This window comes from Rhinoraja longicauda, chromosome 33 (assembly GCF_053455715.1).
Source record: "Rhinoraja longicauda isolate Sanriku21f chromosome 33, sRhiLon1.1, whole genome shotgun sequence".
NCBI lineage: Eukaryota > Metazoa > Chordata > Chondrichthyes > Rajiformes > Arhynchobatidae > Rhinoraja > Rhinoraja longicauda.
In genome coordinates, this window is record NC_135985.1 from 13,735,643 (window position 1) to 13,761,308 (window position 25,666).

The following is a 25,666-nucleotide window of genomic DNA, read 5'->3' on the forward strand; positions in this document are numbered from 1 at the left end:
TTACTCTGTCAATCGACGTTGGGATCTTGCATGTTTCCTTAAGATCACCTCTCATTTTTCTAAACTCTACTAAGTACAAGGCCCACCCTGAGTAATTTTTCCTCTTAAGTAGCTCATGGAACCATTGAAGAATACACCATGGGTGGGCCACTGTGTCCATGTGAGCTGGTCAAACTCCCTATCACCCATCCCCACCCCTGCAGCTCTCCTCTCCCTGGCTGCTCATCCTGCTGCTGTTTATATACAATGAGGATTTCTGCATCCACTATTTGCGGCTTCCATAAACAGTAGGTGAAACCTCTATCTCTTTACATTAAATCTATGGCCCCTAAATACTGACCTTGCTACCAAATGAAATAAGTCCCTTCTTTCCATTCCATCTGAGCATCTTGTAATGTTGTATTCCTTAATTACATCTCCCTCAGCTCCTTTGTCACAAAAGAAGCAGCCTCGATGCAGCTATTTTTTCCTCAGATCTAAACGACAAGGTAATTTCTGCAGTCTCTCGCATGGTCAGTCACATCCTGCCCTGTGAAGTGAGTGTGCAGGTCTCCTTGTCTCCGGCTTTCATTAGTTGTACACCACATGCCAAGGATAGCACAGCTGCCACTGCATTGACCTGAGACTGAACTAATGGCTTGGCTGGTCAATGGAAGCTGTGAAGCAGCCTTGAAGTTATTGTGGGGAGATGTAAACTTCCCCCGTGGTCAGAACTTACTGCAAACGGATTCCCTTCAACTGCCGATTTCACCTGGTTGTGACTCAGAATCAAGGGAGAGAGCAGAGTATCACAGCAAATAGTTTCCTCGAAGCACAGTAAAATCCCATAGGTCCAGTACAGAGTTAGTTTTTAAGGTGAAATATTGGGAAGGAAATTGTGCTGCTGGGTGTGGTTTAGAGGAAAGCGATTAATTCATTCCTTTAGAGCTTTTTATTCAATGTTTTGTGAAGAGGTGGGTTGAAGAGATAGAAATTAAGGAGCTCAACAGGGTTTAAAGAATATATATACTGAATTGCAAAGAAGGTTTCTGTTTGAATTGCTCGTTCTTGCTGTGTGCCTGATCAGAATACAAGATCTCAGGAATATAGAAGATTTACATTTTCTCAACACCAGTTACAGTGCCTCTGTGGAGCTGATGAGTGAGTGGGCGAGAAAATGTCTCAGGAAGAACAGCAAATATCTGAGCAGTGGGAATCCCAGTGAAGAGAACAGTGTTTACAGTTAATTATATAAACAAGCTAAAAACAAAAAAATGATTTTCATTGAAAGGCTGAGATACACAGTAAAGGATTCAACCTTTGTATTTGGAAAGGAAAGATGAGTGAGCTAAGCCTGAGTGGGGAGTAGGTGGGTGATCTAAATGAATAAGCCGGCTGCAGTGGATGAGTGTGTGTTGTGTGTGTGCAGTGGCTGACTGAGATTTTATTAACCCTCCGCAGTAAATCACTATTAATACGTTCTACTTTTCTATTACCAAAAATAGATTTCTTCAAGTATTTACAATACCAAATAATTCAAAACAAAACCGACCACCACAATACCAGTAAAACAAATTGTCCTTAAACAACTATTTCCGCATCCTTATTAAGGATGCATTACACCCACCCCATCCCCCCACCCTCCCCGTGGTGCCCAGCGGAGCCGGAAATCCCCAGGGTGCCCTTGGACAGCGAGTAGTCCCTCTCTAAAACCACGCGGGTGCGGACGTAACTCTGGAAAAGGGGCAGGCAGCCTGCTTGGGTAGAGCCGTCTTCTGCCTGGCGCCGTGACTTGCGGATGGCCAGCTTGGCCAGACCTAGGAGCAACCCAACCAGGACACCTTCAGCCCTACCCTCTCCTCTGTGCACAAGGTGTCCAAAGATGAGGATCGTGGGTGTGAAGTGCAGCCAGAAGGCAAGGAGCAGCCCCTTTAGGTATTGGAACAGGGGCTGCAACCTCACACACTCCATGTACACGTGGAATTCAGACTCTTCCAGTCGGCAAAAGTGGCAGGCGGCTGGCGAGTCTGTGAATCGGGGGAGAAACAGGTTGCACGGGACTCCTCGGTGCAGTACCCTCCATCCCGGGTCCCTGATGTAAAGGGGCAGTATCCGTGTGTGGATGGACCCGCACTGGGGGGGGGGGCCCTCACGACCAAAATGCAACCCCGCCCAGCGCTTTATTTTCGGACAGTGGACGAGGGAGAGGAAATACATGGTGTGGAGGAGGAGCCCATACAGGAGACGCCTCCCTTCATCTCGGAGGGAGATGAAGTTGTGTGGGACCAATATGTTCTGCATTGTTTGCAAGGAATGGTAACATTTTGCTACACATTTGACTGCTTGTGTTGGTGAGTTTGCTCTTCCTAGTTTATTTTCTCAGCCTCACACTTCCCTGCTTCACTGGGTCAGGGAGGATCACATTCCTTAAGCTTGGAATCCAGCAGAATTATTGTACGGCAGTTCGTGTTAAACCTCATGATCAAACTCTGACTGGAAATGATTTGTTATCTAGCTAAGGCAACTAAGATCAAACACAAAGAAATTAGAAGACTTGTCTCTCCAGCAACCTTTAAACTGCAGGTTTCCCCAAAGTACTCCTACACTTCAGTGGAAAGAGACCCAGCCTGTCCAGCCTCTCCTTATAACTCAAATCCTCCAGACCTGGTAAAATCCACATTAACCATTTTTGCACCCTTTTCAGTGTAAAATCCTTCTTCCTTCCTATACCAAGGCAAACAGAACAAATGTAGCCTTTGCAATGTCTTGTACAGCTACAACATGACTTCCCAACTGCTGTACTCAATAGATACAAGGAACTGCATCTACCCTTCCCACCCATACCACCCTCCGCTGAGGTTTTTTTCTTTGCAACTGCAAGAAATGTAACACTGTCCCTATACCTCCTTCCTCACATCCATCCAGGGACTGCAGCAGTTCTTCCAGATGCAATAGAGGTTCACGTGCACCTCCTCTAACCACACTTACTGTATGCAATGTTCGTGCTATGACCTCCTTTACGTCGGCGAGACCAAGTGCAGACACAGCGAACTTTTCGACGAAAACCTGTGCTCGGTCCACCATGGCCTGCTGGATCTCCCATTTGCTAACCATATTAACTCCCCTACCCATTCCCACATTGACCCATCTGTCCTGGGCCTCCTCCATTGGCAGAGTGAGGCTACAAACTGGAGAAACAGCACCTTGTACTCCACGGGTAACTTACATCCCACAAACAATCTGTCCATCCATCCGTCCCTCCCTCCCTCCGCCCCCTGCCCTGGCTGGACCTGCACCCATTACTCCCCTTCCATCTATATTCCTTCCTCTGACATTCACAATTCACACGTATCCTCAACTCTTCAAATCCCATGTCTTTTGTCTTTTCATTTCTGGCCTTTACCCAATGATCTGTCTATTAACTCCCCCCCCCCCCCCCCCCTCCTCCCTGTATTCACCTATCACTCGCCAGGCTTTGTCCTGTCCATCCTTTCTTGCTTTCTTTCTCCCTCCCCCATCAGTCCGAAGAAGGGTTTTGTGTGTTTTTTTTGCTGTAGTTAGTACCCTGACCTTTAACGGCAAGGATGTTAAACATCATCTTTCTCACTCTGTCACCTATCAGGTCATTTTCATGGAATTATATACCTGCAGCCCAAAGTCTCCCTGTTCAGCAACACCCCCCAAGGCCCTACCATTCATTGTGCAAGTGCTGCCCTGGTTTGACTTGCCAAAATTCAACACCTTGCATTGACCTGAATTAAACTCCATCTGCCACCCCTCGGTCCTTTGCCCAGTTGACATGACAAGTAGCTGGGTTGCATTTGTGGGGTGTTAGTTGGGTCACGATCATTAGCTTGCAATGATATTTAGCTGGGTTGTATAAGTTAGTCGGTGCAGTGGTGGCTAGTGGTTGCAATATTTAGTAGTTGTAGTCTAGTTAATTGTGTGAGAGTAGTCACTGCAGTACAGTGGCTGTAAATGGGGTTACCCAGAGTGTGGTTAGCTGGGTTGCATTAGTCAGTAGGCTGTTTATGGTTTATAGTCTGAAGAAGGGTCTCGACCTGAAATGTCACCCATTCCTTCTCACCAGAGATGCTGCCTGACCCGCCGTGTTACTCCAGCATTTTGTGATACCAGACTGTATATGGTGGTCAGGTAGGCTGCATTAGATGCCCTTGGAGGCAATTAACTGGGATGAATTAGTATACTGTGGTAGTTGGGTTGAATGAATCGGGTGTTGTGGTAGTTAGTCGGGTTGCCTCGGTCAGTGGGGAGCAGTGCTGGTAAGGTCCTATTGGTAAGTAGTCTATACTGGTAGCGCTATGACATTAGTCAATAATGCAAAATGTAATTAGCCGAGTTACAGTAGTTAATTGGGTGTAGTGTTAGTTCGGTTGCTGTAGTTATCAGGACGAGGTGGTAGTTAGTTGGTTTGGGCAATAGTTAGTCGGGTGTAGTGGTAGTTAGGCAGTTTGCATTAGTTAGTAGCTGCATTAGTTGAGCTGCCGCCCGGGGGCGCCTCGCCCTCCCTCTTTGCAGCCACTCCGCTCCGGACTGCAGTCGGGAGAGGCGGCGGGGAGAGCCGGAGTGGAGCCGGAGTGGAGCCGGAGCGGAGCGACATCCACTGGCAGCAGCTCCGCGCTCGGCATGGAGCCGCACAACTAACCAGACCGGCCCTCGGGAGGACAGCGCCCGGCGATGGGGTGAGTCCGGGGTTCCTGTACGGAGACTTTGGCGGAGAAACGTGGTCCGGGTGACAGCGGTCATCACCGTCCGTCCCAGTATGGACGGGAAATCCGAGTAGCGCTGAGGGAGCGCCGCACGGGCTCCGGGACTGGTGAGGGAGCGCCGCACTGGCTCCGGGACTGGTGAGGGAGCGCCGCACGGGCTCCGGACTGGTGAGGGAGCGCCGCACGGGCTCCGGGACTAGTGAGGGAGCGCCGCACTGGCGGCGGGACTGGTGAGGGAGCGCCGCACTGGCTCCGGGACTGCTGAGGGAGCGCCGCACGGGCGGCGGGACTGGTGAGGGAGCGCCGCACTGGCGGTGGGACGGGTGAGGGAGCGCCGCACTGGCGGTGGGACGGGTGAGGGAGCGCCGCACTGGCGGTGAGACGGGTGAGGGAGCGCCGGCTATCGGAGTGCTGCTTTTATTGAGGGATGAGGCAGTGTTGAGGGAGCTACACTTTATTGGGGATACAATGTTGATGGAGGACCAGTCGTAGCGACTGGCGAGGGAGCGCCGCGGTGAGGGAGGATCTGATCCGACTGGATCTCCTCAGCCGAGTAGAGTTCGTGAACTTCTCTGCTCCCCCCATCTCCCCCCCCCATCCCGCACCCCCCCCCCATCCCGCACCCCCCCCCATCCCGCACTCCCCCCCCATCCCGCACCCCCCCCATCCCGCACCCCCCCCCATCCCGCACTCCCCCCCCATCCCGCACTCCCCCCCCATCCCGCACCCCCCCCCATCCCGCACTCCCCCCCCATCCCGCACTCCCCCCCCCATCCCGCACTCCCCCCAATCCCATCCCGCACCCCCCCCCATCCCGCATCCCGCACCCCCCCCCATCCCGCACCCCCCCCCATCCCGCACCCCCCCCATCCCGCACCCCCCCCATCCCGCACTCCCCCCAATCCCATCCCGCACCCCCCCATCTGCCACTCCCCCCCATCCGCCACTACACCCCCTATCCCCCACTCTCCCCCCATCCCGCCCCCCATCCCGTGCACCCCGAGCACCCCCCATCCCCCTCTCCCCCACTCATCCCGCAATCCCCCCCATCCCCCTCTCCCCCCACTCATCCAGCGCCCCCCCCAATCCCCCGCTCTCTCCCCCCCCGCTCTCTCCCCCCCCGCTCTCTCCCCCCGCTCTCTCCCCCCCCCGCTCTCTCCCCCCCCGCTCTCTCCCCCCCGCTCTCCCCCCCCCGCTCTCTCCCCCCCCCCGCTCTCTCCCCTCCCCGCTCTCTTTCCCCCCCCGCTCCCGCTCTCCCCCCCGCACTCTCCCCCCCCATCCCCCACCCCCCCATCCCCGCCCCGCACTCTCCCCCCATCCCCCACCCATCAGATGCCTCTCGCCGAGCTGTTGTTCTGTCACTGGGGCTGGACGTTGTGTTGTATCACTGAGCTGCGGGGTTTGAAGCCTCATTGTTGTGACATCACATAATTATATATGTGGATTTGTTGAAATGTTGGCTGCTAAAAATATTCTCCTCAATTCACTGACAATGAACGTTTGCCATGCAGGATCCTTCTCTAGGGGTGGTTCGGAAAACATGGGCCGAATGTTAAAAATGGCTCTGGTTTATTTAGAGAGGAAATAAGGGACCTCTGCGCCGAGTCTTACGACAGAGCGACGGCCTGGAGAACTTTATTCTGGTGACGGTCATGTTGTGACGTCTTACTTCAACAGGTTGTCTTTCTGACTTCACTCAATGGGATGTCCCCCGGCGGCAGAGGCACTTTATGGAAAATATCCCCTCTCCCTGTTTACAGACGGCCTGGATCTGTTCGTCCAGGTTCGGTGGCGGGCTGTGGCAAGATATCTCCCTCACCCCGACCCCTCCACCATCCCCCACCCCTCCCCCCACCCCCCCCACTCCTCCACCCACCCCCCCCACTCCTCCACCCACCCCCCCCACTCCTCCACCCACCCCCCCCACTCCTCCACCCACCCCTCCCACTCCTCCACCCACCCCCTCATCCACCCTACCACCCCCACTCCACCCAATCTCCACCACCCTCCTCTCACCACCTTAACCTTTATTGTGACTATTTTAAAAGCCCGGGACGAAGCTGCTTTTGGATATGTTTGTGATTGCCGAGAGGTACAGTGAACGTCAGAAATAGAGTTTGTTCCATATCAGGTATTTTTTTACAGTATCTGGTTTGGTTTGCTGGAGTCGGCCGTGCTGGTTCCAGGGGCAAGAGGGTTCCTGTCCAACTTAGTGCACTTTGAACGTGAACAATGTCTCATTACATGAGGGTTCTAACAGTCTTAGCAGGTGGTACATGTTTCTGGATTGGCAGATAAGCAGAGATAAGCTGGGCCGCACCTGATCCAAGAACAGGAAGTTTCTTCTGTGCAGTGAGACCTGGTGTGGAGGCTTCACCCCCGAACGCGGCACATCAGAGTCCACGTAAAACCAACTGCCTGTCCCGGGTTCAAGTCCGATGGGAGGCAGGAAACTGATAACCCAGGGGAGCACCCCACGGGTGGGTTTGCCAAGTGGGGTGGGGGTGGGGGAAGGAATAAGAGGAGGTTCCCCCAGGGGCAAGTGCGGGAAGAAGGTGGGGTGGTGGAGGGAGGGAGGTGGGGGGGGACAGGGTGACCCCAACATACTGACGCAACCGGGTACAGAGGCGGCAAACAGTCCCGGCAACTCCCGTGAATATGACAGTAGAAACAAACACATTCCTTGTTTTTCCCCATTAATTCCCGGGGAACTCGGCCGGGTTTCCAGAACTCTAATTTGAAATGAGGGATTGGATTGTCGAGCTGAAGCGTCGCGGACTGCTCTCCCCGGCCGTGGGCTGCCCGCTCAGGTTAATATCATTCCTCCTCCCCCCTCTCCCACCCACGCCAGCAAGGGAACGACCCGCCCACCTGCATCTCAACTGGAGACTGGCTGAGTTAACCCTTCAACCACCAACGTCTCCCCACTAGGTAACTGACCAGTTTACCAACCAGTCATGAATTAATCTCCTTTAGAGATGGTCTTGCTATTCGGTTCACTTTGTTTTTAGAGGTTTGACTGCGATTGAATTGACTCCTGTCGGTGCAGCTCGGATGAGCCCGGGCATGCATCAGGGAACCACTTCCTCCCATTGCCTCCGTTCTACCCCCCCCCCCCCCCCCTCCAACCCCCCCCCCCCCCCCCAACACACACACACACACACACACCGTAGGCGGAGGAAGGTTTAAAACTATTCCTCCCAATCTGGTTCTGTTTAACTCCTTGTGTCCAGAGATGAGGGGATTAGAGTCATAATAGGAGATGAGGAGGAAATTCTTTAGTCAGAGGGTGGTGAATCTGTGGAATTTATTACAACATTCGACTATGGAAGCCAAGTTAATGGATATTTTGAAGGCGGAGATTGACAGATTCTTGATTAGTAAGGGTGTTGGGGAGAAGGCAGGAGAATGGGGTTGAGAGGGAAATATAGATCAGTCAAATATAGATGTGATAGGCAGGATAGTCTAACTGTGCTCCTAGAATTTAAGAACCTACCTGTCCCAATGTATTTTAAATGTTGTTATTGCACCTGCCAACTATTTGCTCTGGCACCTCGTTCCATCCACCCACCACCTGGATTCCATATACTCAACCCCAGGATTTGTGCCATTGCCCCTCTCTCTCTCACAGTCCCACTGGCAGTCCCACAATCTCTGGGTTCTCTCTGAAGGTAGACAATTTACCATTGTGGCTGTGCCTTCAGCTGCAGAGGCTGAGCTCGGAGCCTCTCTCACTCTCAGAAGACCAGCCTAGTTGCTGTGGCTTGGTGAAAGGTGAATCATGTCAGTAGGGCACCATCTGTCCCTTAATGGTCCCCGTGTGGTGTAAGGAAGAATGTCTGCACCTTTGACTAACACATCTCCTGCCATGTTATCAGTAAGCTTGAACATTCTTGGATTATAACACACCTATTTGCTTCCAAGAAAATCATTGCCTTGTTACCAGGTCAGCTAGTTCTTGTGTTAATGGAGGGAACTGATTTGGAGGAATGTTAGATTCTGAGCTGTTTCCTGGCACCAGGTCAGAGCTGCTGCCTCCTGTCAGGCTTTTGATCACAGCTCAATGTCCCAGAGCAGTTCAGTAGAGAGTCAATGTTATTTATAGAGACCATGCCATCGGCTGCTGCTGCTTTGTGTGTGACGGTGGTGCAGCTGTGAGCTGGAGGACTGTTGGCGGGTAGTCACAGGCAGGCTCCTCCCTTCTCCCTCCCCTCCCTACCTCCCAATCTGTTCCTTCTCTGACCTTGAAACTCCAAAACTGTTTGAACAGCAGCCTCACACCCAGGGAGGCTGTCTGTGCCATTCTATGTTCCGTGTGCCATCCACAAATTAGGCTCCTGTGGCGACCAGTGCTGTTGTTCTATCCTCACTCTGGGAAGGGGTGAATCTGATCTGGATGGATGCAGCTGGTGATTTCAGATGGATTAACCCAGGGATCAGGCAGTGGTGAGCAGACTCTGCCAAGGACAATTGCCAACTCCCTCTACATTGGGTTAGGGGGATGGCATGAATGCCAGTCTGTTGTCAATGTAGACCATGAGGTCCAGAGTGGATCATCTTTATCCCAGAGCCTTGGTGTACCTGGGTCCAGCCATCTCACTCCAGTGCCCAGCATCTGTTCTGCTGTCTCTCTCTTGCACCCAAAACTGTCCCAGATATGAAATGCCAAGATCATTAATTTTGGGGATTTTCTGCAGCGCTGTCGCCTGGAGCAGATGACCCAGTGCATTATATTATTCCTGTCTTGATCCCTGGATACAGAAAGCAGCAGTGCGCTTACTGCAGGCTCAGTATGTCAGGAATCGGAGCAATGGATCAGCCCAGCACAACAACATTTATCTTTGGCTCTGCAAACTGTTTAATGCCACAGCCAGTCATTAGTAGGTTCCTGCTGGGCAGTATGTGGCGCTGATGGATTCTGTAGTTCAGGCCTGCCCTGGCGATTGAATCTGAACACCAGGTTTAGCAAACAATCCATACTCTCATTCCTAACACGTTTGATTGGAAATAGCAAAAACAAAACTAAAAGCACTGGCCTTTTTGAAGGTCTAGTGTTCGGTATGTGAACTTCTAACTATTCTGCTCTTACCTGCACATTTGGAGAGAGAGGTTAGCAGAAATGAGGCCAAAAAGCCAATGGCAGATCACTTCTTAAAGTCACAAGGCATGGAGTCCTCCTTGGTGCTGTTTTGGACATCACCTGTTTTCGATATGACAGCCTGCAGCAGTGTTGTTGTGTTGCTCCTCTGTGGGAGATACATCACGTCCAACACTAGCACCACCCTATCCTACTGAAGAAGGGTCTTGACCCAAAACGTCACCCATTCCTTCTCTCCAGAGATGCTGCCTGTCCCGATGAGTTACTCAAGCTTTTTGTGTCTATCTTCACCCTATCCTACAGCCTGGTGCTTTGTGGCCAGTCATTGCCTAACAACTCCTTCCATGCCTTATACCTACTGTTCAGCAAAGGATGACGTGGTCTAGCTAATCTCCCACGGTTCAGGTGGACTGTTTACTGACTGAATCCCTGCTTAAACAGTTCAAATACCACAAGGAATGGAACTTTGAACTGGGATTTCCAATGAGATGAACAAACCCTGCACTTAGATATTGAGATCATTTAACAGGCAAACAAGGCAAGTCCCTGCAACCTTCTGCTGAGAGTTTAGAACTGATCTCGCACCCAGTGTCAAGTCAGCCTTGATCAAAAGCAAAGCTAAAAACAAAGAGCTTTTTTCGTGGATGTAGTGTTTTTGTGTTGATTGTTGTCTGAAGTACGTCACCTGCTCAACTGAATGATTTACACAAGGTTAATAAGTCTTTTGTACACATATCCCTGGTATGCTAGTCACAAGGTGTTTGGAGAATGTCGTTCATGATGCAGCCATTGAGCGTTGAGGGGAACAATGAGGAGGATTTGAAGGGAAGGTAGAGGTTGTGGGATGGGAGAGAGGTGTCAAGGACATAGAAGGAAGTTCCTCTGAGTTATTGAACTTGATTCACTGCTGGACAATATTGGGAGTTAATAACATAGCATTCAAGCTGTCACCAAACCTCCTCATACCATGACTTTGGACTGACCTACAGAGGGTGTGTGGAAATGCATCACATTTCTCTGCATCTCTGCAGTATCCCCATACACAGACGTACCTCCTCTACAATAGATGCTCCTTGCTCTCGATTGCCAGAACCTTCCATGTGCCCCTTTCCCAATTACATGACGCTTGACAGCAGCACCAGGTCTGAGGTGGTTACAGCCCAGACTCTCAGTCTGACACTTCTCCAGGATCTGTGCATCTCCAGCAATGGGGTCAGAGTCGTACAACACAGAACCCCTTCAGCCTGCCAAGGCTATGCTATTCTTCTCCATTCATGTGCATCTCCATTCATCCAATTTGTTGGCATTAGGTGCATACCTCGATCCACAGCAGTCATTCTGGTAAGATGCCATTGGGGATGGAGTTCCGAGAACTAGACCTACTGAGGATAAATGACCACCTATATATTTCCAAGTAGGGATGATGAATAACTTAGAAGGTAGCTGCAGGGAATGATTTTCCTTGTACCTACCTTCCTTGTCCTTGGTGGCTGAGCTTATAGGGTTGAGATGTGGAGTCAAAGGCACCTGAACAAGGAACTACAGTGCATTTTTGTAAATGCCAAAGATGACAACCATGGTGTATTGGTGAAGAAGAGATGATGGTGGTTTGTTCTGCTTAGTGTTGAGCTTCGAGAATTTTGGGGCAGATTCCACCCTGGACTCCATCTTGGACTCCATCCTCCATAACTGGAGGGTATTCCACCACACTTCTGCTCCTCCCTCACTCCCTGACATCTTCTGTCCCAACTGGCAGTGTGGGCTGGGAGCGGGAAGCTCCAAGTCCCAGTAACCTTCCCTCACTCCGGTCTCCCTGCATTAATATTTCACAGCACAGCTCGCAGGGCAATCCGATCCCATCTCTGAATTATTCACTTGGTTGCTCTGCATGGTAGGGGGGGGGGGGGCTGGCTTCCATTTAAATCCTTCCTCTGGCTTCACTTTTTATCTCACAGCCTTTTGTCTTTTCATCTCTAGCCTTTATCCACCCAACCAACAAAACCCCTCTCAACTGTATCCTCCTATCACTTGCCAGACTTTGAAAAAAGCCTGCCCCTATTTCCTTTACGTTCTGTGTGTGTGTCAGATTTTACTCAAGTCGGAATCATCATCCCCATCTCTTGGCCCAAAATAACTCATTGAGTCTGAAGAAGGGTCTCGACCCAAAACACCACCTGTACATATTCTCCAGTGATGCTCTATTATCTTTGCTGCTGAGTTACTCCAGCACTTTGTATCCATCACTGGGAGTATTAACTGTCTCAATAGCAACCAGGGGCACTTTCTACAGTGAACGCTGCCGCCATTGCTGGCTTGTTTCCAATATATACTTGAGTGATCATGGTGTTGTGGAAATTACAAACTGCACTAAGGACTGTGTACAGAATTTTGTCTGAAGAAGGGTCTCAACCAGAAACGTCACCCATTCCTTCTCTCCAGAGATGCTGCCTGACCCGCTGAGTTACTTCAGCATTTTGTGTCTACCTTCGATTTAAACCAGCATCTGCAGTCTTTTTTCCTACAGAATGTTTTACGTAAGTGCGAGTTTACGTAATAGACAATGGAGGACTCGGTGTGGGGGAACCGCCATGGGGAGGGGGGGAGAACTAATGGAACCTGGCACGGGGGGGGGGGGGGGGGGGGATAGGGGGGAATTTGTAACTTTGTAAGTGCCCTTTATGGGTGACTATTTGCACACCTTGGGTATGTAAGCAAAGAATTCAATTCAATGTAAGTTGCCTATTGCACAAGTTGGGTCGTGTCTGTATTTGCATCACATCTGTTGTCGACTCAGTGGTGACCTGTCTCTCCCGCTCCTTCATTCCAGCGAACAGCCGATCTTCACCAGCAAAGCTCATGTCTTCCAGATCGACCCCACCACCAAAAGGAACTGGCTGCCCTCCGGAAAGTACCCGCTCACCGTCTCGTACTTCTACGACGGATCGAGGAACAGTTATCGCATCATCAGCGTGGATGGAGCCAAGGTCAGGGGTCAGAGGCACGGCCGATGGCTGGACTGGGAAAAGGGTGGGAGAATGAGGAGAGATGATGAATGGGGTCGAGGGTGGGAGAATCAGCAGGGCTGAAGGAGCAGGACTGATTGCACAAATTGAGAAATGCTTTCATCTGCAATTGATGTCTGAGTGGTCAGGTTGGTAACAGCTGGAGGAAAGTGGCAGAGGTTGGAGGAGGGGGTGGGGCGGTTGGCTGCTACGTTGGGGAGAGGCCCAATAGAAGTGGACCTGCAAGGGGGAGAAGGATTGGACCAGAGAGTAAATGGAGAGACAGAGGAACAACAGGGGTCAAGGGACATCGGGAGTGAGGTTAAGAGACCATAGAGGGGTGGGACAAGGTGTGTAAGGTCCAGAGTGAGGGTGAGTGATCTGGAAGGGAAATGAGAGTGGCCTTGGAGGTTGAGACGGACGGTGGGTATAGTCCAGGTCCGGGGCAGATGGGAGGCTCCGTAGGATAAAAGAGGCCTGAGTTGTGGCATTGGAACAGTGGAGGTAGGATGACGGTGAGGCTGAGGACAGTGTTGAAGGAACCCGGGCTTTTACCTTGAATGCAATTGATCTTGGACTGGACGGCCAGGAATAAGGTATCTTTTGCAGTGTTGCCATGGTTACATCATTTTGCATGCTGATATCTCTGAGCTAAAACAGGCTGTGAAGTGTGTGTGATTTCTGTGGGGGTGTTACAGACCAAGGATATAATCTCAGAACAAACATTTCACACCAAGGTTCTCCTGCTTGTTGACTGCATTCCCTTTACTGTGGGGAGGTTAGAGTGTGAAAGTGGGCATTTCAGCCCATCAGATCAATACCAGCCAGATCCTTTTCCAAAACCCTGCAAATCCTCTCCTTCCTAAGACTAATCAGCTCCTTCTGGAACACTATATTTGGATCTACCCCTCTCTGGCAAGTCAGGTTTATGATCATATGCAGAAGTATAGTGAGGTACAAGTAAATGAAAATGTTGCTTGTAGCAGCATTATTGCAGCAGCATTATTGACTCAGACAACACACTAAACATAAATTAAATATAAGTTTTGCAAGACAGTGAAAAGAAAGAAACTCCTTTCAACTAATGTCTTGTTTTTTTAAACTCTGTGGTTGTGCAAGAGATCGTCCATAGTGTTCTGTTGCTGAGACAGGATTAGTGTTGTGCAAATCAGTCAAAACTGAATGGTAGTAGGGAAGTAGCTGTTCCAGAACCTGTTGTTGTGGAACCAGGCATCTTGCAGTTGTGTTGGTTTATTAATGACACGTGTATCGAGATACAATGGAATAACTTTGTTTCGCATGCTATCCTGGCATATCATGCATGCCATGCATGAGCACCACTGGTAGAGCAGAAGTGAAAATAAACAAGAATATAAAATACAAGGAGGGGAGATTAACCCAGCTGGTAGATCTGCTATCTATCTGAGGCAACATGAACTATATCATCCAAGTCATTAACATAAATGACAAGAACAGTGGACATCACCAATCCCTGGGGCATACTGGTGGTCACAAGCCTCCCATATAAAAAGCAATCCACCACGACCATCTTCTGACACTTTCCACCAAGGCAATGTTGTATTCAATTGGCTCTCTCACCCTGGATCCCATGTGATCTAACCTTTTAGACCAGCCTACCATGTGAGATCTTGTTTAAAAGCCTTGCTGCGGTTGCACTGCCCTCATCACAGAGTCATACAACACAGAAATTGGCCCTTTGGCCCAACCAAGATGCCGCATCTAAGCTAGTCCCATTTGGCCCACATCCCTCCAAACCTTTCCTATCTATGTACCTTTCAAATGTCTTATAAATGTTGTTAGTGTGCCTGCCTCGACTCTCCTCTGGCAGTTCATGCCATATAGCCACCACCCTCTGTCTGAATGAGAACGGGATCAATTATTTTGGTCACTGTTAAAAAATAAAACCAAAGCCACGAGACAAAATTTCCTACACAGAAAGCCATGTTGAATGCCCCTAATCAGTCGTTGACATTCCAAATACATAAAGACCCTGTCTCTCAGATTCCCCTCCAGTAACTTGCCCACCACGGACGTAAGGCTCACCAGTCTGTAGTTCCCAGACATTTCCTTGCAGCCCATCTTAAATAAAGGGACTGTATTTGCCACTTTCCAGTCTTACAGAACTTTCTGTGGCTAAATAAATGTAAATATCTCTGCTGAGGCCCGACCTTCCCACAATGTTCCAGGGTGGAGCCCCAGGGGTTTATCACCATTACGTGCTTTTAAGACTGCCAGCACCAGCTTTTGTAATGCGGACACGTTTCATGACATCACGGTACACTTTGCTGAATTCCCTTCCTTCCTCGACCTTCTCCGCAGTAAATACTGATGAGAAATATTTATTTAAAACCTTGCCCATTTCCAGTGGCTCCAGAAAGATGAGAGGGGAAAGATTTGAAAGAAACCCGAAGGGTCATTTCTTCACACAGGTGGTGGTTTGCATGTGGAATGAGTTGCCAGAGGAACCTGTAGAGGCAGGTATGTTGTCGACATTTAAAAGACATTTAGACAGGTGAATGTGACTATGGCTCTGAGGCGAGGATGTATACTATGCACCTATGTGCCCGAACACCACAGCCCCACCCGGCTCGGACATGCCCCGCAAAGAGTGGGTCGCCCTGAACCGGCTCCGCACAGGGGTTGGCCGGTTCAATGCCAACATGCATCGTTGGGGGTTGCGTCCATCAGCAGCCTGCGTGTGTGGAGCAGACCAGCAAACAGCGCAGCACGTCATTTTCAACTGCGCTGTCCTCCGTTCCCCTGGTGGAGGGGTAGACCTCATGCCCCTCGACAACAGCACATTGCACTTGCTACAGCGCCTGGAGGGCGTTACATAATTTCTGCTGCCCCAAACGCAAGAAGAAGAAGACCTATTTGCCCCCCGAGCATTTTGCCTTTAATGTATTTAATTTTTTGGAGCTTCTCCTCTGCCTTATCTGACAAATATGTATCCTCTTTGCTCTCCTAATTTCACTCAAGTGTATTCATACATTCCTTTTACTCAAGGGATTCGCATGATCATCTAGCATGCACCTTTTTCCTCACAAGAGCTTCAATGCCTCTCATCAACCAACGTTCTCAAATCCTGCCACTCTAACAGTTGCATGCTGACCCTGAATTCCCCCAGCTCACTCTTAAAAGCCTCCCTCTTGCCAGACTTTTTCTAACCGGCTAATGGCCACCCAAAAAAAACCTTTGTTCCAGTCAAATTTAAGAGAGAGTTAGATAGAGCTCTAGGGGCTAGTGGAATCAGGGGATATGGGGAGAAGGCAGGCACAGGTTACTGATGGTGGATGATCAGCCATGATCACAATGAATGGCGGTGCTGGCTCGAAGGGCCAAATGGCCTCCTCCTGCACCTATTTTCTATGTTTCTAAATGCCATCAAAATTAGCTCCTCAAACAAATTGTCAGATATATGTGACGTGATTTTGCCCATCACAAATCCATGCTGACGATATTTAATCAGTCCAAATGTTTATAAATCCTGTCAGTTAGAATTTTCTCCAGCAATTACACCACTAGCCTGTAGTGATCCAATCTGCTGCCTTTAAATAAAGAAAGACTATCCTAGACTGGGTATAGATGGGATTTACTCATCTTGTCCTGTGGCCCATTAAGGAAGAATGACCATAACATGACAGACTTCTTCATTAAGACGGAAAATGTAGAAGTTCAATCCAAATCTAGGATCCTAAATAAAATCAGAGGGAAGTACAGATGAATGAGCTGGCTGTGATGGGAGTTGAGAAGTTCCTTGGAAAGTAATGACAGTGGAAGAGCAATAACGAATGTTGAAGGAATTAATGCAGGAACGGCAACAGTCATACATTCCTGACTGGTATTAAAATTATTTTAAAGTAACTCCACCATGCTGAACTAAAGTCGTTAATGATTGTGTGTGAGAAGAAACTGTAGATGTTGGTTTAGTATTGGATCTAATGAGGAGTGAGACAAGATTGCCGAACAAAGGGGAAAACAGCCTTGGGTGCAGTTTAGATTTCAGCAGAGAAGGACAAAGAAATTGTCCAAGAAAATAAAAATAGTGTATAAGAGTAGCAGGGAACATAAAAGTGGATGTATAAAAGTGAATAAAGGAAGAACTCTTATTTGGAATTGGGGAGGGACAGAGCAATCAAACACATACAATGGTTCTATCACCGTGGAAAAGGAAGTACCCAACCTTCCAGAGACGTTATTGAACAAGAATCTAATCAAGGTGATGAAATGGAGGAAATTGTATTAATAAGTGAATTAGTCTGAAAGCTGATAAACCCCCAGACCCTGATGATCTACATCCCAGAAAGCAGAAGGAGGCAGGGTGGAGGTGTGGATACAGAATTCTATAGATTCTGGAACAGTCCCTACTGTTTGATGGCTGGTAACTGTAATGGACCAATGTGGGAGAAAACCACCACAGACACAGAGAGACTACACATAGACAGCACCAAAGGTCAGAAATGAACTTGGCTCCTGGACCATGAGGTCGTGGCACTACTTGTTACCTGCTGCAGCTATTGTAAGGGAAAGAAAACAAAAACCTGGTGTATTATGTAAGTGGTGTTAGATTGGAAAGCATTGATGGACAGACAGTTGGCTGACCTTGTCTACCAGACTCTAAAGGCAACGTAGGCATAGTAAGTGTTGGCCTTCACTGCGAGGTGACTTCAGTCCAGGAGCAAGGATGTCTTACAATCTCACCAAAACTCCACAATTGTATCTCTGATATTGTATGCAGTTTTGGTCGGCTCCCCTAAGAAAGGGTGTATCTGCCACAGAGAGAATGCCCAGAATGAGCAGACATAGAACTGATTGGGTTTGTATTCACTGGAGTTAAGAATGAAGGGGAATCTGATTGAAAGTTACAAAATTCATTTAAAACATAAGATATGTGGACAGCTACTTGGATAGAAATGGTTTAGAGGGATAGAGTCCAAACGTGGCAGATGGGACTAGCATAGATGGGGCATTTTGGTCGGCATGGGCAGGTTGTGCTGAAAGGCTTGATTCCATGCTGCATAACTCTATTCTGTGTGGCCATGACAGAGAGGGAGGGGGAGAGAGCATGTTACCCCTGGTTGGGCGTCTGGAACAAGGGGTGTGTGGAAGGTTACGGGCCTATGGGTGAGGTGTGGAGACTGGGGGACTGGCTTTGTGAGTAGGGTAAGATATTGAATAAGAGCTGAGTGCGTGTTCCCGCAGGTGGTCGTGAACAGCACCGTCACCCCCAACATGACCTTCAGCAAAACCTCGCAGAAGTTCGGCCAGTGGGCAGACAGCAGAGCGAACACGGTCTTCGGTCTGGGCTTCCCCTCGGAGCAGCAGCTGTGCAAGGTGGGCCCGAGGGAGGAGGGGTGCATGGGGGTGGGGGGAGAATAGAGGGGAGGGAGGAGGATTACGAGAAGAGGGGAGGGTGATGGAGGCTTAGGAGGGAGGGAATCGCAGAAGGTGCAGGCGGCCTGTGATCCTTCAACTAACCTTGTGCTGGGTCTGTTCCCCCCTCCCCCTTCACTGTGTTACAGTTCGCCGAGAAGTTTGAGGAGTTGAAGGAGGCGGCGAGGTTGGCGAGGGACCGATCACAGGAGGCGGCAGAGAGCTGCAGCACCCACTCCCAGGTGCCTGACGGAGCTGGGGGGGGGGGGGGGGGGGGTGGGGGGGATAAAGTGGGGCAAGTCGGGTCATGGACCGAGGAGGAACGACAACGTGGGCTGGTGACAGTCAGTCAGGATTGGCCCCATCACCCTCTCCCCCTGCAGCAGCCCTGACACCACATATCCCCCCCCTTCCCCCCAAATGCACCTCAGTAAATCTGCTGGAGATCTCTTGGTTCAGATGACAACCTGCTTTTCTATTTCTCAGAAATGTATTTACCATGACTTGCCTTGGGTTGATCGGCAAGTCTTTGTCCTCGTTCATTGGCCAGTGAGTGCAAGTTTGGCAGCATTTCTAGTTCAACCTCTGCACTCGCTTGCCAATCATCTAGCTGTCGACCAGTGACTTATCACGAGGTCCCGTCCCTCCAGGGGCCGTAACTCTCTCGCTGCGAGAGAGCCCATCCCACTCTCCACCACCCAACCACTCCACACTGCCCTCTCCTTTTTCAAAGAGGGGCTCTTACTGTCTGCTCCAGTAGCCTCAGCGAGCCACGAAGTGTCTGGGATGCGCCGCGCATTACAGTCCCACTCATTCTGCAGCTTCACAGGCACATTAACACAACAGCACAAAATCACAAATACAAGGTAACAAGACCACAAGACTGAAGGATATGTTCCTGAGTTGTGGTTTCACCCGTTCCACACTGTTTATTTCAGGAGTCCAGTCATGAGGCCCCAACCTCACCACAAGCATCGAGTGTGAATGGAACCAACGATGAGAGAGGCGATGGCCCGTCCCCCGTTGAATCCCTCCTGAAGAGGGACAATCACCGGATCAAGTGAGTCTGCAGAGAGGGGAGGGGGGGGGGGGCAGTGTAGAGCAGGGACTTCACAATCCACCAGCCCCCACCTGGGACTGATGTTTGGCCTCACAACCGCCTGCGTGTCTTTGAGCCTCCACTCAAACTGAGCACCCCAGCAATTGCCAACAACCCCGTCATTGTGGGCAAACGTCAGTAAGTGGATCGGGTTCACAATCTGGCACCACACGGTGGAGATTAACTGTGGGGAGGGGGCACAGAAACGGGCCTGTCGGTCATGCTGCCCAGGGTGCTCCATCTAAGCTTGTCCTGGTTGCCAGTGTTTGGCCCACATCCCTCTCAACCATTCCTATCTACAAATATACCTGTCAAAATATCTTGTAAATGTGATTATTGTACCTGCCCCAACTGCCTCCTCTGGCAGCTTATTCCAAATAACCATCGCCCGATGTGCAGAAAAAGTTTCCCCTCAGGTTCCTATTAAATCATTCTGCTCTCATCATTAAACAACGCCCTCTAGTGCTTGATTCCCCTACTCTGGGGGGGGGGGGGGGGGGGGGGGAGATTGTATTCACCTTATCTATTCCCCTCAATTTTACATACCTCTATAAGTTCATCCCTCGCTCTCCTGTGTTATAAGGAATACATTTCTAGCTCTTCCCATAGCTCATACCTCAAGTCCTGGCTATATCCTGTAAATCTTCATGTACATTGCACTTGGCACTTTTTGCAGCTTATTGGCATCGTTCCCATAGTGGGCTGACCAAAACTTAAAACACTTATACTATAAGTCTTATAGTATCTCTTTTGGATTCTCCTCGAGTTTCTCTTACCCTCTTTTGTCCCACTGATTTCCTTCTTAAGTAGCTTCTCAATACTCCACGGATACACTTAATCACAGCTCAGTACATCTGAACTATGCCTCCCTTTTCCTGATTAGAGCTTCAATTTCTCTCCTCACCCTGGGCTCCTTACCTGCCTTGTCTTTCACTCTATCAGGAACATGCATACCCTGAACTCTCGCTATAACATTTTTAAAAGCACCCCGCCTTCTGGACATTCCTTTGCCAGCAAACAATCAACTCCAATCAACTTTTGTACGTTCCTGTCTGATACCATTAAAGTTGGCCTTGGCCTAAATTATAACTTTTCCATTACTATTTTAAAACAAATTGAACTGTCGCTGGTTCCAAAGTGCTCTGGCACTGACAGTCCAGTCACCTGCCCTGCCTTATTTCATAAGAACAGGTCACGATGGTGAGGTGGTGGGGGCGAGGGGTGGGATGGGATGGGGCTGAGGAAGGGAGGATGGTTAGTTCAGGGCTGGTTCGATCAGGACGTGAGGAGTGGGGGTATGATTTTGTGATATTTGGGGGAAGGGGCGAGGTTGGTGGGATTGGGAGAGTGGAAGGAGGTGAGGTCAGGAGGGAGGTAGTGGGGAGGATAGGTGAGGTCGCACAGGGTGGGAGATGGGGACTGAGGGTGGTGGCACTGGTGGTGCGAGGGGTGGTTAGGATGGTGGGGCGGGACAGAGACCGAGAAAGGGGCGTGAGGACGGTTTGATGGGGGAGATTAGGACGGGGATGAAGTATCCGAACGGTGAGGGGAATGACGAGGATGGGTCAGTGGGCGGCGACGGTGAGGTCGACATGTGAAGGGGAAGGGAGGGGGGGGTCGCAGAACCCTGATGTTCTCTCCTCACCCCCAGCCTGGTGAAGAAGTGGGAACAGGAGCTGCAGACCCTGGCCGAGAGCAACGCGCGACTGGGCACAGCGCTGCAGGACTCCGCTGGCACCGCTGAGCACTGGAGGAGCCGACTGGGGCACTGCAAGGAGGAGGGCGACCAGCTGCGGGAGAAGGTGAGGTCCTGGCCCGGGGCAGGTGAGGTCGTGGGTGTTGTGATATTGCTGGGACTACTTTGTTGTATCACAAGGACTACTTTGTTTGCCTGTGTAGTAAGGTGTATATAAGAGATTGGTGTGATTAGGTGGTCACTCTGGTTCCAGGTGGCCACGGAATAAACAGCCTGGAGTTAAGCTCCAGCATTGTAACTTTTTACACACGTCTACTCGTGGTCCGTCCAGGGTCATAACAAAGGTACAACAGATACCGGACCACGAAGTACGACACAGGCAAACAAAGTAGTCCTTGTGATACAACAAAGTAGTCCCAGCAATATCACAACAGTGGGAGGCGCGGGATTCCTGGTCAGTGGGGGGGGGGTGTCAGGATAGCTTTTCCCCTGCTCTGCCCATCTGGCGGTACTACGATGGGCGGGTGGTGACATCTGCCCAACAGTCTGGATATGGGTCAGTGTCCCCCTCTCCCCTCATCCCTCCACCCTGTCAGGGGCTAAGGGGAAAAGCAGGAGAAATGGGGTAAGGAGGGAGAGATCAGCCAAGATTGAATGGGTTGAAAGGCCTAGTTCTGATCCTTTCACATGACCATCTGACCCAGTCCCCCCTCACCCACCTCCCCAGTCCCGAGGGAACCCGGTGACCGGGTGAGCTCTGACCTGCGACCCCGTCACCTCCTCCCACAGATCGTGGAACTGGAAGCTCAGAGCGTCGACATCGGCAAGGAGAGGGAGCAGAACGCCCGGCTCAGCCAGGCTGTGCGGCTGCTGGAGGCGCAGATCAGCGAGAAGGAGCAGGTTGGTGCCACCCCAGCAATGTCCCCTCCCCTCCTGTCCCTCGCCCCAACTTCAACCCAATAACCAGTTGTGGAGCCTGTGACCGAGGGCCGGTGTGGCTCCAGATGTGAGGGGGAACTGTAACCAGGAATTCGAAGATACACAAAAAGCTGGAGTAACTCAGCGGGACAGGCAGCATCTCTGGAGAGAAGGAATATGTGACATTTCGGGTCGAGACCCTTCTTCAGACCCAGACGTCACCCATTCCTTCTCTCCAGAGATGCTGCCTGTCCCGCTGAGTTACTCCAGCTTTTTGTGTCGATCTTCGGTTTAAACCAGCATCTGCAGTTCCTTCCAACACATCAGGAATTCGAGTTGAGAGTCCGGTCAGGGATGGGTGGGGATAGTGGGGACGGAGGGCAGGCAGGCAGCGATGGCCGGCCCAGGGCAGGTGTGCGAGGGACAACATCCTTTATTTTGGACTCTCGTAGTGGATGCAGAAGGTCTACCGAGACTCCCTGATCCTGGATTTGGGCAAGGGCTCCGCACCGCAGGAACATTCCCGCCCCGAGGTAGCAACTAGAGTCTGGAGATCAGAGTTATTCATCACGAGCCCTCTCCCAGCTTCCTGAAGCGCTATCCTGGTGTTGCATTCTGGACTCGTTGCTGCTCCCACTCCCCACTCTGGGCTGATGCCCTTCCCACAGCAGTGTAGGCCCCGTTATCCCCCCTCTTCCCGTCCCACCAAAACGGGACTAAGCTACCCTTGCGGGCACAGCAGTGATTCACTCGCCATTCGTCCAGCCTAGTGCATTGAAATACAACGGGTGTTAGTTTTGTGTGGCATATGTAGGAGCCTGAACTTCCAGTCCAACTCACTTTAATTCACCCTCCTAATGACACTCACCGGTTGCTCTAACAATGCCCAACGTAAGCTGAGAGCAGCAGTCCGGCTGCCTTGGCATGCCGTGCCCTACATCAGGTTAATGATCCTATTCTGCTGTGCCCTCCTCCCGTCCCTGCGTTGAGTCCGATCCCCTTCCTCCTTTTTCATCCATATCCATAATCTCGTTGCCTCCCTCATCTCCCGCCCACTGAACCTTCCTTGGTTCTGATGAGAGGTCATTGATCTCAAACGTTGTTTCTGCCCCGGTCAATGCTGCCTGGGTTCAGTGTTCCTGGTATTGTTTAGTTTCTGACTTCCAGTCCTGCAGTGCCCAATGACATCACCTGGAAAAACCTCTACATCCCACATGTTCTGCTGACAACTCAGGGCTGGGAGGAGGAATTTTGTTTCCCTCTACAGGTTGATTGGAGCCTGGAACACACTGCCCGAGGGGGTGGTGGAGGCAGGGAGACTCAACGTTGAAGTGTCTAGATGGCCACTTGAATCAGCAAGGCACCAAATGTGGGCAGATGGTGGATGCCTTATGGTCGGTATGGAAATAGTGGGCTGAATGGCCTGTTTCTGTGCGCGAAAATGTTAGTAACGCTGTTCTTTCCCACAGGAGCTGGAGAGGCTGAGAGCGGAGGTGCAGGTTATCCCAGGCCTGCTGGAGCAGTGTGAGGGGTTACAGCACCAGCTGCAGGTAAGCAAGGCCAAGTGTCTGGGAGATGTGAGGTGGATGGCAGAGGTGGTGAACTGGGGAAGACAGGGGTCTTGCTCGCCCCAAGCCCGCCAGCTGCTCTCCAAGGCCGAGCTAATCATCCGGTCCCTGCCGCTTGCACTGACCAATCCATCATTTATCCGATCGGCTGCCAAAACACCCATTTATTTGTTTACTACTTTGAATAGCATGGAAATAGGCCCTTTTGCTGTTCAATCATCTGTTCAGACACGTTCCATGTTTTTTCACTTTCTCATCCACTCCCTACCCACGATGGGACAATTAATCTACAAACCAGGCACGCCTTTGGGATGAGAGGAAACCAGAACACCTGGGTGAAAGGGATTAAACCCGGGTCTCTGGCGCTGTGAGGCAGCAACTACCAGCTGCGCCACCTCCATAAATAAATTCGGGTTACGAACAATTCTCAGGAACGGAATCCTGCCACAACTTGGGTCCCACTCACGGTCAGCCCAGACATGGTAGGCTGAAGAACTTGTGATGTATGGTTCTGTGTCTGACTTCCATGCTATGGAAGCATGGCCTCTACATGTGGTTTAGATACCATGGGATCAGTTATACGCAGCCTAGGTACCACGCATAATGTACATCGCAGCCCCTCTGGCGGCACACCACTGACACTGTCCTGTGTGTCCACAGAGCACAGAGAGCACCAACGCAGAGCTGGAGAGCAAGTCCAAGACGATGAAGTGTAATGTGGAGGAAAGCCTTCGGAAGCACGGGAACCTGGTGAAGGAGCTGAACACCTTCCTCGCGATCCTAGATGGGAAAATGGATGAGCTTCACGGATTCCGACAGGGACTTGCTAAATTGGGGGTGAACAATTGATGAGGGGAGACTCAGGGTGGGAGTCGTGAGAGGGGACTTCATTCAAATTCAGTGGGGGGGATATTCAATACCTGGCTCCACATCTGGCTGCTGCTCTACCTTGACCCAAGGGTCAGCCTCCTGTGAGGGTCAGGGTCAGTCAGGCACAGGGTGTTGCTGGTAAGGCCAGTGTTCATTGCTCATCCCCCACCTACCCTTGGTCTGAGTGGCTCCCTGGCCCTTAGATGGGTCAGGAGTTGCTCAGCTGAGACTGGCAATGATGCTCAACCCAAGGACATTCATGACCAGGTTAGGCATCCAGGAGTTTTGTGTCATTGTTACTAAAACCAGCTATTTTGTAAATTCCAGATTATTAAATGATTTAAAATTGCACAGCTGCTGTTGTGAGATTTGAACTCTCTGAATGACTGATTCACAAACTATAATCCTTGAGGTGTGGGCACTGATGTGAAACACCAACAGGTCTGATCCACCCACACTCCCCAGAATGTCTGGATAGTTCCAAGTCAGTGGCATTGACAGAAGTTCTGTTCCCTGCCTCCCACACACTCTCGGTGCCCACCTGCTATTGAACCAAATATTTTAGATTACTGTAATGTTTCAAATAAAAGAGAGCAACTGGAGGAACTCAGAAGATCAGGTAGCCTCTGTAGAGGAAAAATGGGTAATGTTTTGGGCTGGGACCCTTCTAGACTGAATCAGTCTGTTGATTTCCCTCCAGATGATCCATTGAGTTCCTTCAGATGCTTTTGTGTCAGATCCCAGTATCTTGTGCCTCTTGTAATATTCCATCCTGCTTGGTTTTGGATCAATCACCCATCCAACCCAGAGTTTCAGTTCTCCCTGCCTTCCTCATTCAGAACCGCACCAGGTCCTGTTTGCTGCCTCTTGCTCCAGGCTAACACCTCGGCTCCAGCCTGTGATCTACCCCACACATCCCCGTTGCAGCCTCTTCTTGGCCTCAACTTTAATTGCTCTATCATCTTTGCCTGCAGCTTGGGGAATTACAAGCAGTCACTCCCTATCTCGGATATCCCTGCTGAGAGGACGTCCAATCACAACTTTGTTTTTACATCTAATAAGGGGGCCAGTTGGCAGAAACATGAGCTTCTCCAAATGAGACCAGTTTGCCTGTGTTAACGCCAGAGGGCTCTCCCCGCCATCTCCCAGAGGACTTGTCAACGCAGGGTCTTCCTTAATTCTCTCCGCTCTTGCCAAAATGAGGCTCTCTCGATTCCTTTATCTCTGCCTCTTTTACCAATTATTTTACATCCCAAAGTTTTTTGCAATTCATTGACACAAGAACCTTTACTGTTCAAATTCTGCAACAACA

General features: G+C 50.6%; 1 protein-coding gene across 5 annotated transcripts; it reads left to right on the forward strand.

Annotated features, from left to right (window-relative positions):
- Positions 1 to 4,417: 4,417 nt before the first annotated feature.
- homer2 (homer scaffold protein 2) lies at positions 4,418 to 24,884 on the forward strand. Of its 5 annotated transcripts, none has more exons than XM_078427081.1 (9): positions 4,418 to 4,682; positions 12,635 to 12,791; positions 18,033 to 18,164; positions 18,353 to 18,445; positions 19,142 to 19,263; positions 20,954 to 21,104; positions 21,788 to 21,898; positions 23,386 to 23,466; positions 24,145 to 24,716. In XM_078427081.1, the coding sequence occupies exons 1-9, from the start codon at positions 4,678 to 4,680 to the stop codon at positions 24,331 to 24,333; spliced, it is 1,041 nt and encodes a 346-aa protein (XP_078283207.1). In that variant the 5' UTR covers positions 4,418 to 4,677; the 3' UTR covers positions 24,334 to 24,716. The 5 variants fall into 5 exon arrangements, with proteins under 5 accessions (XP_078283207.1, XP_078283210.1, XP_078283209.1 ...); XM_078427084.1 differs by having other exon boundaries at positions 4,519 to 4,682; positions 12,675 to 12,791; positions 24,145 to 24,717; XM_078427083.1 differs by lacking the exon at positions 4,418 to 4,682 and adding an exon at positions 4,759 to 5,001 and having other exon boundaries at positions 24,145 to 24,717.
- The last annotated feature ends 782 nt before the right edge of the window (positions 24,885 to 25,666 follow it).